The sequence below is a fragment of the Pholis gunnellus genome (assembly GCF_910591455.1).
Source record: "Pholis gunnellus genome assembly, chromosome: 21".
Taxonomy (NCBI): domain Eukaryota; kingdom Metazoa; phylum Chordata; class Actinopteri; order Perciformes; family Pholidae; genus Pholis; species Pholis gunnellus.
The window spans coordinates 8,477,041-8,495,255 of NC_136548.1; the positions used below are offsets into that span (position 1 = coordinate 8,477,041).

At 39.9% G+C, this 18,215-nt stretch overlaps 3 protein-coding genes across 3 annotated transcripts; 2 read left to right on the forward strand and 1 right to left on the reverse strand.

Moving 5' to 3' along the window:
• Positions 1-244: 244 nt before the first annotated feature.
• On the forward strand, positions 245-4,756 carry LOC306713360 (tubby protein homolog; the record flags this gene model as incomplete). Its single annotated transcript, XM_079183028.1, has 12 exons — positions 245-286; positions 1,342-1,501; positions 1,606-1,830; positions 2,111-2,230; positions 2,343-2,525; positions 2,633-2,793; positions 2,922-3,083; positions 3,231-3,343; positions 3,926-4,040; positions 4,132-4,230; positions 4,322-4,493; positions 4,623-4,756. The coding sequence occupies 12 exons, from the start codon at positions 245-247 to the stop codon at positions 4,754-4,756; spliced, it is 1,686 nt and encodes a 561-aa protein (XP_079039154.1).
• A 3,236-nt stretch (positions 4,757-7,992) lies between these two features.
• Positions 7,993-11,156, forward strand: LOC306713508 (interleukin-21 receptor). The gene is made up of 6 exons (XM_079183230.1): positions 7,993-8,243; positions 8,379-8,533; positions 9,646-9,823; positions 9,981-10,083; positions 10,195-10,273; positions 10,346-11,156. Exons 1-6 carry the CDS (start codon positions 8,144-8,146, stop codon positions 10,805-10,807), a joined length of 1,077 nt encoding a protein of 358 aa, XP_079039356.1. The 5' UTR covers positions 7,993-8,143; the 3' UTR covers positions 10,808-11,156.
• A 28-nt stretch (positions 11,157-11,184) lies between these two features.
• Positions 11,185-17,527, reverse strand: ube2ib (ubiquitin-conjugating enzyme E2Ib). Its single transcript, XM_079183231.1, has 7 exons — positions 17,403-17,527; positions 15,849-15,927; positions 15,628-15,711; positions 14,606-14,678; positions 13,363-13,472; positions 12,900-12,979; positions 11,185-11,975 (listed from the first exon to the last, which is right to left on the reverse strand). Exons 2-7 carry the CDS (start codon positions 15,912-15,914, stop codon positions 11,912-11,914), a joined length of 477 nt encoding a protein of 158 aa, XP_079039357.1. The 5' UTR covers positions 15,915-15,927; positions 17,403-17,527; the 3' UTR covers positions 11,185-11,911.
• Positions 17,528-18,215: the final 688 nt, after the last annotated feature.

The following is an 18,215-nucleotide window of genomic DNA, read 5'->3' on the forward strand; positions in this document are numbered from 1 at the left end:
CGCAGTCTAAGAACATTATCCCCTTTTAATCCACTTTGCCTTCTGCTCCATGCAGGTGGACAGACTGTCACATGGAGCAGGGAGCCGCAAACAAACGCGCGCGTCCATATTTAATTGCTCTTTTATTTTGGAGACTGGACCATTTCTCGCATTGAACTCGATGCTGGATTTCATCAGTTGTCTTTATGTAGCCGGTCCTTAATTATCTACTCATTATAATTAGCAGTGATTCTTTCACACAGACATGGAGGACCCCGATATACGACAGCAGAAGCTTGACAACCAGGTAAATAAACAAGGATTATTTAAGTATTTTATGTCATTTACACATGAAAGTGACCAAATATGTTTTGGTTTATTTCAAACTTGGGAAAAAAACTACAATGCACTTTAACTAACTGACAAAGAGATCAGCCTCCATATACTTGTAACCTGACAGAGTAGATTTGTATCTATGTTCCTTTATCAAAAAGATATAGGATCAATATACATTTATCAGCGATATCCACACTGACAGCGGAGCAAAGACTTGTTCACTGTTAAGGCTAATTAGCTGACAAGTGTTTAAAGCTGAGGCAGAGCTTTGCAAATAAATAAAGCTTTCTTGAGTCTTGAGGTCAGGGCTACCTGTGTCAGAAACACCTGCTGTGTGGTGCTACTGCTCAACTGTAAGTCACAGTCTGTTTGTATGCACTGTACAGTATGTGAGCTACTGGCGTATATCAGTAGAGTACTACATAACAGACCAGCAGATAGAGCCAGTGGTAGAAGTACTAATAATAACTCGTAGTAGCTGAAGTAACTAAAATAGTAGTAAACAGTAACAATGATGCATGGGCACCTGCATTTAAACTGATCCAGAATCAGTAGTGTCGTCTTCAGCTGTATAATTGTTACAACTCGCTATCTAGAATTAAAAGAAATACTACATGCAGTTGTTGTCCTTTTAATGCTACACAAGAAAAACAAAAAACAAAACAGTAGGGCATTCCTGTTGTGCTGCGCATTTTTAAAATTTGCATCAGTAGCAATGTAAACAGCAGCAACGAAAACACTGGAGAATTATCTTGGCAGGTAATATGGCCAGCATGTCAACATAAAAAATTAGACATCAGTGAAACATAAACCTCATAATAGTGTTTAGCTTATGGTCTGTTGACTTTAGTTGTCATTACATGCGTTAAAAAAACATTGTCACCATCAAATGAAATGACAACAAAATGTCACCATATATACCGACATAAGAATCACTGTTATCTCTGTAGTTGTAACCCCACGTATGAACACTGAACATGGAGTTGACAGTTTGAATTCTAAACCTAATACTTAATTCTCCCACAGCGAACTCTTTTGATGAAAAAGCAGCAAAAGAAGAGGGCTGATTCCCAAATGGTAGTAGCCAATCGGGATGCTCGCCAAAAGAGTCGAAAGCACAAAGTGTCCCGCTCTGATGAAACACCTCTGTTGATCAACCAATCCCTCAGCAACACTTCCCTGAGTGGTTGGTATTAGAATCATTTATATTTCGCACTGTTTTGTTTTTTTAATAGAATATTAAATCCATTGTATGGTGCAATTACACTTTTTGTATGTTTTTTTCTGGAGATCTGGTTGAACATGCCCATGATAACCCACTGGATGAGATCACATTAGGAGAATGTGACATGACAGCAAGCATGACATTTGATGAGATGCCTTCAGACAATCATGTCACTCCCAAGAAAATGAGCTTGGAGATGGACAAAGAGCCCGAGGTAGAGTGGGAGGATGATGCTCAGGGGGAAGGAAAAAAGACAAAGAAGAAAGAAGTGAAAAAGGAAAAAGACAAACGTAAGAATATAGAAAGCAGAATATTGTATTCTCATGTGATGTTGATGTGTTTATTTATGTGTGTGTGTGTATACAAATTACTTGCTCTATTTCAAGGATTGAAATAGTGTAGTATGTGTCAGAGAGCACACATACGTTGGGCCCTTCGTGGCCTGTGACCGCATGGGTTTATGCATGTTCTGTGTATTCACGCATGCACATGTAAGGCTAAGGAATACTTTGATTAAATTATAAATTCATTAATTATTTATCAGCAATGCGCTATTGTGCTTTCCGTCAGAGATGGAACAGAACGATGAAAAGGACAAAGAGAAGGAGAAAAAAACAAAGAAGGAAGACGAAGTGAAAGAATCTGAAGACCCACAGAAGACAAACAAGACAACCAAACAAGAGCGGAAAAGTAACGTTCAATTTATTATCACCTTACTTACAGTTTTAAACATTAAGCTTTATTTAATATCATAAATACATAAATGGAACAGCTTTTATAGCGTCTGTCTCCTCTTTTGCAGAGAATCACTTGCAGGAGGTTTCATCCCAGGGGAAAGAGTCAGTGGTGGAGATGGCAAGTCCAAAGAAGAATAAACATGAAGAAAGCGATAATGAGGAGGGGACCAATGAGGAGGGGACCAATGAGGAGGGGACCCAGAGGCCTGTCCTTCAATCGCCTAAGAAGAAAAAACAACTCAACACAAGTGAGTCATGTGAGTCATGTGTTAGACCTGTCTGGTCCTGTGCATTTTACGATCAACAATACCGTAAAGCTGTTGTGAGGAATACATTCGTGTGTGTTATCATACAGCCAGGTGCCAAATAAGTGAAGAGAGCAAAGATGAAGAAACCCAGGAAAAGGTGAAAAGGGAAAAGAAGACAAAGAAAGCAGAGAGAACTAAGCCGAGTCTCGCTTCCCTCAACTCCAACTACAGAGAGAGTTCATCTTCAGACAGTGAATCTAATGAAAGAGTGAGACATTTACGAGTAAAAAACTGTTTTGTGTATTGTCAAAAGCAAATTAGGCAAGTATGCAACTTGTTTAGATTAATCACACAGCATAAAAACGACTTTTGAAATCATTTCCACTCTCATTCCAGGCAACATCTCCAATGTCAGTGGAGGATCTTGAGAAGTTTGCTTTGCGTCCAGCCCCCCGAGATGTGACGATCCAGTGTAGGGTCACCAGGGACAGGAGAGGCATGGAGAAGGGCATTTACCCGACTTACTACCTCCACATGGAGAAGGAGGACGGCAAGAGGGTTGGCACTTCTGCACAATTTGAACCCAGTCGTTGTGCACATTGACTTAAGCTCTCATGGCATGATCCTGCTTTCTTGAGCTGTCATATTTCCATCGAAGTTCGTTTCATCGTCTAAAAACTTGTTTTTCATTGTGCCATCACCAAGGTGTTCCTAATGGCAGGCAGAAAACGGAAGAAGTGCAAAACATCAAACTATCTCATCTCCACTGACCCGACAAATCTGTCCAGAGAGACAAACTGCTACATAGGAAAACTAAGGTACAACTCTTATATTTCAACCTTGAGAAAGAACTTAAAACCATTTTTTTCCCCATTAAACGCTTTCAAAACCCCTTCAGAAAACATTGAAGAATCCACTGTCATCAAACTAAACAAGTGGTTCTCAAAACTGGACCTGAAGTACTTATTTATGGCACACAATCTGCCCTGATGTAGCAGGAACATCACTGGCGTAACTAATAACACTAACGATGTGTCAATTCCATTCTCCGTAAGCCTGAGCCAGCATCCATAACACCAGCGTCCTTGCACTAAAACCCCTGAAATGGAATGGAGCCATCATTAATAGTAGAATCTACACCTGGGGTTTTCCTGCTATGTTGTGTCATAATATCTGCCACAAAAAAAAGGTCTCTTGATGCATTTCTACCACAATTGCATCCCAAGTGTAAATTGGAAATGTTTTGGGAATTCCTCCATGATTTGTGGAGGCAATCATTTTACATGGAATTGAATGCACCCCCATGATTATCTTTCTTATTTCAGGCAAGGTTGACATTTTGATCTCTAACCTTATAGATGATGACAGATCATGTATCAGACCAGACGTATTTGTTTCAGGTCCAATGTCCTGGGTACCAAGTTCACCGTCTATGATGGCGGTGAAAACCCTGAGAAGAAGCCCTTCATCAAAGAGTGTGAATCAGTGCGGCAAGAGCTGGCAGCAATTTGTTACGTGAGTTCAACCGTAACTCCATACACTCTAACATCTGACAAAGCATATGAAGAGATAAAACCTGTAATACAATTGGCTATCATGGTTCCAGGAGACAAATGTGCTGGGATTTAAGGGTCCTAGGAAAATGACAGTGATCATCCCTGGCATGTTGGAGAACGATGAGAGAGTGTCCATTCGTCCCACAAATGTAAGCTTAGAAAGAAAAAAAACAATCCTTGTGAGGATGTTGATGAAGTGTGAAATATGTCGGTGGAACTGAAATGTTTATCTTATCATAGGAACCCGATACTCTATTGGTCCGCCATGCGAACAGCAACACAGACAAACTGGTCACACTGGTGAACAAATCCCCGAGCTGGAACGAACAGACTCAGTCATATGTGCTGAACTTCCACGGTCGGGTCACCCAGGCCTCCGTCAAGAACTTCCAGATCGTCCACCCTGACAACGGTAAGAGGACGTGACTCTCTTCCTCTATCATCAACCACAAAGAAAATGGCTGCCTTGTCTTTATTCCTAACTTCACAGTCATCTGTCTCCTCTCTTTCTGCCCCCCCCTGCTGCTGCCGTCTTTTCCAGATGATTACATAGTGATGCAGTTTGGGCGTGTAGCGGAGGATGTCTTCTCCATGGATTACAGTTTCCCCATGTGTGCCCTGCAAGCCTTTGCCATCACCCTGTCCTCATTTGATGGTAAACTAGCTTGTGAGTGAGCCCTGCTGGTGTGCCTCGGGTGCTTAACTAGATCCCTGATCTAAATAGACACTATATACCCATAATTTTGCACAGGGTCATTTTTCATATTTTGTATCCTGGTGCATTGTAACACTTTGTATACACTAAATATAGAAAATACATGCCATATACTTAGACTTCAGAGGGGACTTGTTTTATTATTTTACAGCAGATTTTATATCGAAGTGGAAAAGGTCATTTAAGTTCATTTAACGGTCTTTCTTTTTATATTTGCCGGATAGGTAAAGGACCTGCAATTAAGAGATTGAGGACAGGGAACTACCAGGGAAATATTAAATGATAATAACACAATGTTTGCAAGTCTATGATTTTTTTGTTTTTACATATTTTAAATAGAAAGTCAATCATTCACTCAGATCTACATCAGATTCCGTGTTATTTCAAGCCAAAGTTACATCTAGGACTGTTTGCTGTCATTTTAAAATATTTATCACAAAGAAGGAAGCATTCTTATCAAAACACTAAAAGAAAATTGAAAAAAGCCCTCATATCAGATTCTGTGGAACTGCAACAAGTTTCAGATAAATCCAACCGTATCAGGGATTGTGCTCTTGCACAATACAAAAACTTATATAATATTCACAAGTCACAAGGGCGTTACTGCTGATCTCAAGCACATTTTCGACACATGTTCACTCTGCTTCACACGAGGGGGGCAGAAAGTCATTTAGGTTTCAACAAATAAAAATAGGCCTCCTTTATGCTCTGCGGTGAAGTGATCAGAAGTTTGCGGATATTTTGGACAGCAAAAAAACAAATTAAACTGAAACCTCTGTTATCACATTGACATGACCCTCTGTGTGGTAACATGTTTCCTTTTTTCATGTTCAGATGCTCTCTGAAACAAGTTATATATATACATATATATATATATAAATTAAATGTTTAACCTTTGCTACAAGTGCGACAAGGGGTGAAGTCGACACGCTGACAATACCTTGCCCCATTGAACAGGCTTGCATTTAATTAAATCCTGTTTTGTCGTGAAAGCTTGCAGACGTCCTCTTGATCAACTAGAAAATGATCTCATGCGCTGTGTTCGACTAACACTAGAGTAAGTTATAAACTCTAAATCAACAAAACTGTGAGCCTCAGAGGAAGACACTGTCAGGTCGTATCTTTTATAGAATCACCACGACACACAACCAAACATTCAACTTGATCTCCTGTTGCTGCTCTACACATTGCACAACACTCTTGTAAGTGCCACAATGATTCTTAATGTAGGTATTTCAGTGCTCGCTTACTAAAAGTAGCCTCAAAACGATCCACAGACATACACTGTGTTCCTCAACGTACGTCCGGCTCAGTGGAACAGCCGCAAATATTATGCTTGAACACATTCACGTAAGTCACTTTAGTTTCTTATCGAGAGCGTTAAAGATTTGTCACGTCAGTGCATGCATAAACAGTGCCACATGGGACATTTTAGACGGACATCCCTGTATGTTGAGCAGATTATGTTCCCACTCTGCAGATTTCTTGCAGTACAGGAGAATTTGTCTCACAACTTTTTGTCAGTAAGATGTGATGTAACAAGTTTCGAGTTTCACCATTGCATGTGTTTGTGTTTTTGGCATCATAGATTGAAATGAATCTCACCACAGTGCTGATATCGCACGAATGTCCTCCAGCTCTGTGCCGATTCAATCGGTTACCATCAGTGAAGAGATCTAAAGGACACTGAAAGAATGAACGTATAACATGTACAGACTCACGGCATTTTGTATTTTCAAATCTGTTTTAAAGCAATTAAGATAGAAATACTACTGTTAAACCAAATTTCATGTTAGGAACCAAATGCCGTGCGCAGTGCGATAGATTAGAGGGTTGTGATGTGAGATTCAGCATCATGTTTGGTGAAACTGAAGCCTTACCCCTTTCACACACTTTCCTTTTACAACTGCTCGCTTAAAAAAAGCACATCCTCTCCCCGCAGAGACATGTGAGTGATAGCTATCAGTGTGCACCGACTCGCTGACACCTCCCTCTCTCAGCCTCCGTCAATAAACGTTGTTCTACGAGAGCTTCAGGGCAGAATGACTATATCAAGACCCCTCAGTGCTGATGTGACGTCTGGATCGTCCGGTGTGATGGATTGTCGCTCTCCACCGAGGCTGAAGCTGCTGCTCCTGTTTCTGCTTGTATCTGCCGACATTGTCTGTCTGCATGGAAATCCTCTCACAGGTTGTGTCCCAGCCAGTTTTTCCTTTTGTTTTATGTGATAAGAGAATCATTAAGATCAGATTGCTTGGATTGTACGTTCATGATCGGGACAAAAGCCACATTAATAACGAATGAATGTAAATATAAGATGTTTTAAAAACGATAAAACATCATGCACACTAAAAGTTAGAATAAGTGCTTCATAGGCTTTGTTATACTTTGTAGGACCTCAGCAATAATCTATTTGATCTTAGACCTAATGGGAAAAGTTGGTTAATGTTTCTTATTATAAAAGGGAAACGTTTTTTATCTTTTATTAATGTTGTGATGTAAGGTTTTCCATTTTACAATAAACCAGCATACATGCACTTTTAGATGCCAGTGGGTCAATAATAAATGCTGCAGTTTTGTTCATTTTACAGCAAACAATTAAAAGGATAAGTTCATATTTTTTTAAAGTCTATCGTAAAACAATACCAATATTTCCATATGGACATTAAAAGCGTTATTGGTCTGAGTAATTGTTTTTCCTGTCCAAACTGGCCACAAAGAGCTTCCCTCTTAAAGCTACTGGGACTATCCTTTAAGTCTGCAGTTTAAATATTGTAAAGTAAAAAAAGCGTCTGTTTCTTCCACAAAACAATGCGTACAGTTTAAAACATCATTGAGTCATCAGTAATGGTTATTTAAGTGGATGGTATGCATAAAAAAAAAACCTACATGATAAATAGAAAAGCCTACAAATACAAAGAGGATTATTCACCAGCTAAAGGGATCCTTTACTTGGATGAGGTGACACAGTGAAATCTCTGCTTTGATTCCTGAAACTCCCAATAAAACATTGCTTGTACATTTTTCAGGGGTGGACCACCATCTTCACTGTGCGAATGATTACCTGTACACCTTCAACTGCTCCCTGAGCATCGCAACTTCAGAAAACTACTCAGACAGCAACAGCTCCTACTGCCTCACTTTCACAGATACATATGATAAGTGAGGCTTTTTTTTCACTGGCATTTATAAATAATGGATGACCTTAAATGTGATGATGACATTGTGTTTCATCACTGTTTTTGTGCAGAGAGAAGTCTGTGTGTACGCTGACAAACACCGATGACGATTACTTCTGCTCCTTAAGAAAATCCAATCCAGTACCTCCAGAACCTTCTGTGACCTTTATGGACACAGATCGTTTTGAAATCTCGCTTTGTCACAGCCAAAATGATGGGCCTGAAATCTGTGAGCAGCTGGTGGACAAATATGTACCCAAGAATAACAGTAAGGAACACAATGGTTTTGGTCAGTTTTCAAAACCAGACACACAGAACACATTTGTGTATACAAATACAGATGTCTGCCTATTTAAAACCCCGCCTTTTGTGTGCGTTTGTCTTCAATGTGTCCTCTCTTTAGTTACACCAAACGCACCGTGCCAACTCACAGTCAGCCCCAACTCAGGTCAACACCACTTCACCTGGATAAGCACCTATGAGGAATATGATTATTTCACCAGTCTTGTCGAAAACCTCAAGTTTCAGCTCCACTACTACAAAAGAGGAGACACACACGTGAGATTCAATGATACACAAACAAGAATTGAGTGCTCTTTGTTGGTGGGAATAAGAGAATAACAGGCAGGAAACAGTTCTGGTCTGTTTGAGGCCTGTTTGTGTCCGTTAAAATGTATTGGCAAATCAATAATCTATGAAAACTTGGGAATTGGTGTATTAAAGTATACAACAGAGCAATGGACAAATTGGTAATCTAAAGATGAATGAAAACACCTAAAGGTATAACATACAGCCACATTGTCGGTTGCTGTTTGTTAACACGGCATTTAAAATGCGTCTCTCCTCTCCGGATCAACAAGTGAGCGAGAGAGCGAGGGTGAGAAAGCGCAGCAGTGGTCTAGCGAGCTAGAGAGTGAATTAAAAGAGGAACCGGCATTAGTGAGAACCGTGAATCAGCAGAATAAAAACGTTATTTTCTGATTGTTTGAGTCACGTTCTAAAGCCTGGGAACAGGCTGCACACACAGAATAAAAAGAAAAGAGAAAATTACCAAATGATGAAACGACCACAGCAGCTTCATTAGTGGTCACTGTGGTTGTCAGCTCAGTGGGTCATGAGGAACTGTGACTTTTTTTTGACACATAGGTATTTTCCAATGTAAATACTAGGTACCTTTTCACATTTTGATGAATTTAACTATGAACATAATGATGGCTCTGTTCCACGCAAGTGTCCCAGTAAGCAGGGCTGGATTAACCTTGTTAGGGGGATATCATTTCATATCATTACTCTTATCAGTATATCACACCAGCCCCTATACTAGTGATATTAAGTGCTACTTTTTAAAAGTGCTCATCAGCTACCACTGCAAACGTTAAACATCCTGTGAATCTGGTGCAGCTAAATTAAATTGTTTTCAGCACACAATGTTGTGCCATGATTAAAATGACTGGCAGTACAGATAATATCTCCTATGACAGTCAAAATTAAACTTAAAGCAACTGAACATTTTTAATTGTAACTATAAACATCTGTTTAGTAACATTACTTTAGTATCTACTGATCTACCCATCTATCTGCAAACTAATGGGACACAAATGGGAACCCATACAGGAAGTTTCTCTCCTTTACAAAGAGTAATTACATATTTCCATATCTATTTATTTCAGCTGTTATCGCATAAAATCAACACCAACAGTTTGAATTATTCTGTGGATGATCAGAACTTTGCGCCAGACACCAAGTACGCTGCAAGAGTACGGTCCAGTCCTAATCAGGCTTACTACAGGGGACAGTGGAGTGACTGGTCTTCTGAGGTTTACTGGGAGACAGAGTCGGCTGTGAATGGTGAGTCTCAGCTGATCTAAGCTTAATGAAGACGATCTTTATCTTACAGCAACTTGTTGAGAATGCAGCGACTGTAAATTCATTACTTTGCATCTTGGCTTACTTTGTTCTACTTTTTTCTTCTCCAAATGTTTCTACTGCATGTAAATCCATACAGAGCTCTCATCAAACACATTTGTTTCTGGACTGGGTAAGGTGCTCATCCCCCTGTGTGTGCTGGTGCCATTCTTCCTACTGATCTGCTACGCTCCAGTTAAAAAGTAAGGTTCCCCTTACAGCTTTTCACTCAGAAAATGTACGGTATAACAAATGCCAATTCCTACAACCAATGCACACAAAATATATATTCTTTATGTTTCTAACACTTACAGGTGGAGGCAGAGCGCCTTCATCCCAACTCCAGCACCCTATTTCCACACACTGTACAGTGACTGCCAGGGTGATTTCAAGGTAGGTTTAGCTTAAGATAAAATACCGACAATTATCTCATAACAATGGCCTTAAACACGACTGTGATTATAGAGCTGGGTGGTTACACACGAAAACACAGCAGACATGCTGAAGGCAGAGGAGACGCTCCAGATTGACACTCTTACCGAGTGTGAAGTCGTCGAGGAGGAAGAAGAAGAGCGTCAGCTCCAGTTTCACGACCAGTTGATGGAGGGCGGCACATACAGCAATATAACCGACGCAGGCTGCGATACTTCTCTCCTGAGCATCCCGTACGCTGTGATCACCATGACCCCGCCGTCATCTGCAGGGAGCTCTCACCAGAGTCTGACCCTCAGCTCACAGCCGGGGAGCCCTGCTCAAGGAGACTCTGGCTGTTGGCTGGAAAAGGATCCTCCCAGGTACTGCAATGAGTACTGCACCCTGAGCGCCTTCCAGCAGAGCGGTCCGGTCACAGCAGTGGACCCTGGGAGCTCATCAACCAAATCCTGGCCAACAGGGCTCATCAGAATGGAGGCCATTACTGAAGCATAAGCTGATGAGTGTGTGTGTAGTAACTGGAAAGTTAACTAGTCTGAAGATGAACTTCAAATAATGTCGGGCCTGAAGTTCAACGAGACATTTAGGCCGTGAAATTAAACGCTTCAAGTTAAAAATAACTAGCACATTCTTAATTTGTTTTTACATACTTTGCTATTACATTAATGTGCACTTGTTTGTAAAATGCTTCCAACGCATTATGCATAATGTAGATATTAATTGCATAACCTTTGCTTGAGTCACTGTAAACTAAATATGTCAGATATTCTTAAGATATTAATTTTGTATTTTTTAGTCTCTGAAGCCTTAGTGGTCAAGTTAAGCTTGCCGTGTATTTTAATCACTTATTAAATAAAATGCTAAAGTTTTGTAGAAAGTTTTATTTACGCCAACACAAACATGAACAAAGCACCAAATAACCTTAAAGTCTGATACAGAAGTAAGCCTACCTGCCTCAGTCATCATGGCCATTTTTATTTATTTCATAGCAAACACTCTGAATAACAAAAAGACAGCCAAGGCAGCAGATTCTATCGTATATTACAGCATGCTGAATAGAAAACCTGGGAAAGAGAATTAGACAGAGCCATCTAGAGACACTAGTGAGATACAACAGTATAAAAGTGCCATTCATTATACAGCAGTTGAAATACTGACAATGAAATAAGCTAATTTTACATTAAATTTATGGAAAATAAAAGGGGAGGGGGGACAAAAAGGAATAGACCCTGTGAAAGAGCATTATAAAACAAAAAAAACATTTTCTTCCTTGAACATTGATGACAGCCAGCTTGCATGGAGTTGATGAAACCGGTACCGAGCTTTGTCCCTTGCACCACATAAGACAATTAAATGTTTAAAAATAAATGACCAGGGTGCTGACGCACCCATCCCCTCTCAGCATTATGCACCAACTGGCAAATTAAGAACAAAAAATAAAATAAAAATGATGATAGGTCGGATGGCACAGAATGTGTGGAGTTTAAATAGAAGTCTTTAAGTCCTGATGTGAGAGGAGCACATTCATTGAGAGACTGAGCGGGGAGGTGATTCTTGTCAAACCCATTCCTTCTGCCACAGCGGAGCAAGTCTTCGCCCTTACGAGGGGGAGAATTTTTTGGCTTGTGCTCGAACTCTTTTTTCATATTCTACTCTGTTTTGGCTGGAAAGGGGTTAAAAAAACAGCAGTTATCATGTTGCTCGGATCAATTATTCAAATCAGAAAGTATGGAGAAGTTAAAAACAATATGATCTTCAGGATTCAGCAGTTTTATAGGTTAATGTTTGGATTAAAATGAGCTGTGAAACATTTTGTATTAGTTCAGGTTACACACATCCAGAGCTTTAGAACACAAACAGTTATACTTCACGGCTGCCTCTTCAAGTTGGGGCTGTAGAATATGGTGGAAAAAACAAAACCATCCGAGCAATATTTATTTTTCTTGCGATAACCCGCCTGAATGGCCTTTAACGGACGTCGTGGCTTTTGTGCATTTATGAGTGTCGGGTGTGAACTCAGAGGCTGGGGGAGAGCGGCCACCACCAGAACCACTTCTACCTCAAGGTTTTGCAGAGCTGCTTTCGGTTCAGAGTCTTTACAAAACCTCCGTCTCATCCGACTTGCACTCATAATAACCACTTTATTTGTCATGAGCTCAATGCATTTTTAAGTTAAAAATACTGATATTTGAGTTATGAAAACAATAAAGAAGTCTTCCATTCCGAGTGTATGCACGTGTGTAACATACACACTTTTTTACATGTATATCTGTACATAGTAGTTAGACGTTTACGTTTGTTGTGCCGTATGCCATTTCTGTGCATGTACTTTGAAAGCAACTACATACCAGAGGCAAAATCCTTGTACGTGTTCACACTTACTGATGAGAACCAGAATTGGCTTTAATGGTCAAGTATGTCCATGGTGTTACAGTGCAAGTCAAACTTAGAATCTGATTTTGGCGCTGCAACATAGACGATCAATAATAGACTTCTAGTTTCCTTAGCAGTTTTCAGACACGCAGAGATATAAATCATCTCATATTTACACGTTTTAGCGTCACATGGAAAAGATGAAATCACTCACCAGTAGATTGTGTAAGCCTCTGCTTGGGCTGGATCCTGGATATTTGGTTCATTTAGGAGTTCCTGGATACCTAATAAGATCTGAAGGAGAAATTAAACAAATTATAAAAAAATAAAGGCTGCTTATAATATTTGTTAGTCACTAAAGTTGTATGAAGTCTCTGAATGACTTATCTTCCAGCACAGGCAATGCAAACGGACATATTAGCTGTCCAAATTAAAAATAGTTATATTTGATATATATTTCAAGTTGAATATCAGAACTTAATTTTCTAGATCCAGTTTTATTTCAAGTTTTAAATAAACTATGTCAAGATAATTGAAAATACATCAATTATATCATTTGCTTCCCTGGCTTTGTTTTTAAAGCCAATTGATTCTTAGAAATACAGTATAAAACCAAATAAATAAATAAAATTACTTTATTTATTTAGACTTAATGAGGTATGCGTGTCAATCCAAACCTGCTTTATTGTGATGGCTGGTCTCCAGTCCTTGTCCTCCTCTAGAATAGATAGGCATACTGTGCCTGATGGATACACATTTGGGTGAAAGAGTGGAGGCTCAAATTTACCTAAAAAAAAACACAAGAAAATGTTAGGTGCACTTACGTTTCGGATCCATTACAAATGTCAGACAAGATGAACAAGTTCCACAAATGTCACTAGGCTTTCCCACAGTATACACTGAGTGAAGTGGCAGCAACTTCTGTTCCTCACACGAGCAGCGGCCTAATGTCTTAATGTCACATTCAGACAACACAACCCCCGTTGATGAATGTTAGAAACACGGCACAGTGCCCGGGCGTTGTGCGCAACCAAAAAGGGTGATGTAACAATTCTGTTTAGCATGACTTTATCAATGCTCAAATCCTTACAGGCGAATGCTGTGCAATTCTGTTAAATAAACAGTTATGGGATGTATATGTGAAACCACCTACTGGTTGAGTCAGCAGTTCACATCCAAACCATAACTTTTAAACAGCAATGAATGGAAACAATTAGCATGACAAAGCTTTTAGATCTGCTTAAACAGACTGAAGTCATTAACAAGCCTTCAAACACAAATGGTGGAGCGGGAAAAACCTGTGTGATCTACTGCAGCTTTGAACCAATCACAACCAAGATGTCAAGCAGATGCTCAGCTTCAGTGAGACATCTTAAACATGGGTTACTATCTTAACTACAGAGTTAAGATCAATATAGCAACCCTTTAGCAGACTCTAGTAAAGTAAGCCCTTAGCTATAAATGACATTCTGTCTCATTACAAGGATCCTTCAACATGTTGGCAGGGATTTATAATTCAGTTTGGCCAAGTGTCAACTGGATGTCTTATTCAGCCATGACAGAGTTTTGACAATCGATACATTAGCAGGGACCATATTGAGGCTCACTGCCTCTTCGTCGAGTGGGTTGGGGTCTCTTGACCTGAGCCATTTTATACACTTTCATTAGGTTTTCATCAACTCATTGCTATTGACAGTCTCCTGACTCCTGACAGTTTCAGGACAGGGATTATGCGTGGTTGTGCACAATACCCTTGAAGGAAGACATGTGCGGTGCACCTGGCTTTACATTCTAGACGAAGCATTTTTCTGCGCAGCACTGGCTAGTACTTCCATCTCCTGACTCCATAATGCAGGAGTGTGTAGAGATCACATCAACGGTTGAGTTTACACTGACCACAGGTCGGACACAATAACTCACATTTTGGAGGTGAAGAAGGATAGTCATCCTTGAACAACATGCGCAGTTTGAACAAGCCTCCTTCCCACGGAGTCTGAGGAGACACAACCATTGGATTCATATTAACACATGTCCCACCAAAAATGACTTAAAACCTTGGTATTATTGCCAGATTAATATTAAAAGCATGTTTAAGGCTCATCGCGGTTCCAAGAATGAACAACTTTTCTAACCCGTTTTGGTCCATGGACATTTGGGGACACTCATGATATTCACTACCTATGCTGGCACAATCAAGTGCTGCAGGAATGAGCCCTAAAACCCAGAAATTAGTTTACATTTTTGCACTTCCTGTTCCTTTGTCTACGAGTCACAGATTCAAAGTTCCGTTTTGGGACATAAAATGCATTAGTAGGTACCCCCACGTGTGAATTTTTACATCTTAAAAAAGCGGACGTAACAAGTGGACAAATGAATCTACAAAGTCATCACACCAAACGCTGGCTTCGTGGTGGTGACATGAAGTCATTTGATTGTGCTGTAGCTTGTTTACATTAGCTTTCTACTTTTGGCGATTATATTCACGCTTCAAAGATCACAAGAGTGGTGTTCATTTGTAAAGATTATCTTGCTGAACAAAACGTGGCAATACCATAAACTTATTATATACTTGTTTTCTGCAATTATCCAAAATCCAATGAGAAAAAAATAATCCCATTGGCTTTTTGTTTAAGGAACCAGGGCAATGCCAACTTCCAGGTTGGCCTACAAAAATACGTCGTACCTGCCGCACTCTATAGAAATCGCAAGCCATGCCTCTATAATAGTATTATGCAATATAATGCAAAGCCATACACCTGCTACAGAAATATCATTGAGTGCATTTACATGAGTAGCCTTATCCCGGTTTTGATCATATTCAAAATATGGTGTTTACATGAGCACAGAGAAATTGTGTTCATGTCACCGTGTTTCTCATTTAGCAGTCGTTGCTGCGTAAAGCAAATATGTTATGAATGCAGACAGACTATAAAGCACATTACCCCTTTCTTTCCAGGAATAGCACATTCCCAATTCATGAGATTCATGGTTCCATCTGGATTTTTTGTGGGTACAGCGACAAATCCCTGAAAGATTGAACAGGATAGAGAAAACTGTTAAGATACCAGTGTTCACCAGAGGACTTGACTTAATCGAATGTCAACTCAAGATACACAGTGGAGCCAGAACAGGTGCATCTCTTGAGGCGCCAACGACTACTTACAAAAGGATGGTCCTTCCGCCATGCCTTGCGCTCCTGTGCAAGCCGGCTCAATGCAATACCTGACATGATTCGTGGACTCCTGTAATGAAAGAGAACGTCAAGTAAATGATATGAAACCATTCCTAAGCAGGTCCGACTTGTCACCGGGGATTTATCATTCCTAAACTTTGCCAAGGTCATTGCCTTGAAAACTTGTCACCGTACATAGTTTTTAGAATAAGAATGATTGGTCAATTAAGTCTAGTTATTCCTAAAGCATAAAAGCAAAGGAGGATGTCAGGATTTAGTGCTTATTTCCACTTTTAAAACATCTTTTGGACCAGAAAAACAAACTAATGAATAAAGCAAAAAACATTTGGGTTGTGGAAAGCTTTCCTTACTGAAGGCTTTGGCACGTTAGTGTGTATACAATTGCTAACAGTAGAATGTAGGTTCCTACCTTCTGTGAAGTGATCAATTATACAAGAAACATTGCAGTATTAGAAATTGAAAACCTGCCATTAGATCATGTAGTTACCAGGACTTACCACACACATCCTCGTTCGTCCAATTAATTAATTAGCTCCTCCTTACTAAAAAGGGTTGTATTAATCAGTAAATAACAGATTAAATCATGGCACTCAACCCATCATGGGTCAGTGTGAGCACAGTCACACAAACTGTACCATTACATAAAGGTGTCTATACACCACGCTGTAGCCAGTCTGCTTCAAAGCTAATTAGGAGCTCTAATTAAGACCTTCAATTGGATCCTTTGGTGATAAAGAAAACGAGGCAAAGCAACAGAACAGCAACAGCAATAACTACAAACTGTCCATGCAGCATTAACCAACTTTATAAGAGTGGATTATACTCTATATAATGTCAAAGTTAGGACGTGTGTTGAACAGTTTATCTCCTTAAAGTAATGCCTTTTAAAGTATCGTTTGAACATGTCTGCTACGCTAAGGTGGCTAGCTAAGTTAGCCGCTGGTGATAACGTTACATGTCCACAAAACACGGTTCTCCTGCTCCTTCCGTTTAGTCTGATGTTAAACTTAAGGTCCAGGACATTAAACCACCAACGTTACATTTATTAAGTGTTCGCTGAGCTTTACTGTAAACTTGCCGTCAACACAATGTCAACAACCTGACCAAGAATGCCATTTGATTAGCAAGCTAGCCGGGTAGCTTGACGAGCTAACTCATGTGCGCCAGATTCATGTTGTATCCCAACAGGCGCTGGTGCTGTTAGCGTCTTGACACGGCCTGGTGCAGCACAAAAATGCGCAATTGCACTTGATTTGAACACAATTTTGGATGACAGAAAAGTGATAACTGCCTTTCTTCCAACGCTTATACATACATAATCTGGGTTAGCAATAAGTGATGTGAATTATCCTACAGGGATAGACCATATCACAACCCATTAAAAAATAGGGACAAAGAACGCCAGAGCTAAAAGGCGCACATTTGTGCATTACAAAACTAGCAAAAATGGCGCAAACTGAAGCGGGTAAAATATCATAATACACGACTAAATTAACGTGTTACGTAATTAAGGTGTGCTCTTACCTTTCAGTATGGCAGCACTGGCTCTGGTAATTAGGCGAAATGAATTAATCGTGCTCAAATCCCGTTAAACCTTGTAAAGTTTCCCTCCTGAAAAACCAACCGCTCCGACTCAAGAGAGACACAGCGAAACGAAACACTCATCCGTCGTTTACTTCCGGCTTTGCTTAAATACCCCGAGGTGGATCAGGACAAATGTTCTATATTGCAGTGTGCAATTCGAGCTCGTAGGTGCGGGTTTATCTGTTAACGATTTATGATTTAGCCGTAAGATTGTCTCCGTTTTTTTCTGTATTAGTTTACATTTCATTCGACCACCTGCTGAAAATTGTGTCTGTGGCAACATTCCCGGAAGAAATCTGTATTGAGTTTTTCTCCATTGTATACACAAAAAAGGGAACTATGCACACAATTCTGAAAACACATGTTAGTATGGAATTTAGGACGGAGCCATAGACTCCATACTGCTAAACTATTGGGGTAAATTCCACTGCTTTTACTCAGATATAAATTAAACCAACCAGGACTGAAATCTTAAGAATTGAAGAGTTATAAGCGATGGTCATCTTTGCTTTGCGGCTGTTGCTCATCGCGCATGCGCTGTCTCACGTACTCTATACCGAAAATTAAGCAGGCTTCCGTTCTAACTTTTAAAATACACGAGAGAGGTATTACGAGTATTACAATGAATATCTGCTGCCTACCATCTGTTCATTGTTGTTATAAATAAAACGTATTATTCATTTTTCATACATCATGAATGTCAAACAAGAGATGTCCCATTCTAACAAACACGGCGGGTTTCTATCTTCTCTT

Coding starts and splice junctions, on each gene's coding strand:
- LOC306713508 (XM_079183230.1), top strand. CDS start 8,144: ATGGACACAGATCGTTTTGAAATCTCGCTTTGTCACAGCCAAAATGAT. Junction 10,084..10,194: donor TGCTACGCTCCAGTTAAAAA/GTAAGGTTCCCC, acceptor TAACACTTACAG/GTGGAGGCAGAGCGCCTTCA. Junction 10,274..10,345: donor ACTGCCAGGGTGATTTCAAG/GTAGGTTTAGCT, acceptor CTGTGATTATAG/AGCTGGGTGGTTACACACGA.
- ube2ib (XM_079183231.1), bottom strand. CDS start 15,914: ATGTCAGGTATTGCATTGAGCCGGCTTGCACAGGAGCGCAAGGCATGG. Junction 14,679..15,627: donor CTATTCCTGGAAAGAAAGGG/GTAATGTGCTTT, acceptor GTGTCTCCTCAG/ACTCCGTGGGAAGGAGGCTT. Junction 12,980..13,362: donor CAGCCATCACAATAAAGCAG/GTTTGGATTGAC, acceptor TTTCTCCTTCAG/ATCTTATTAGGTATCCAGGA.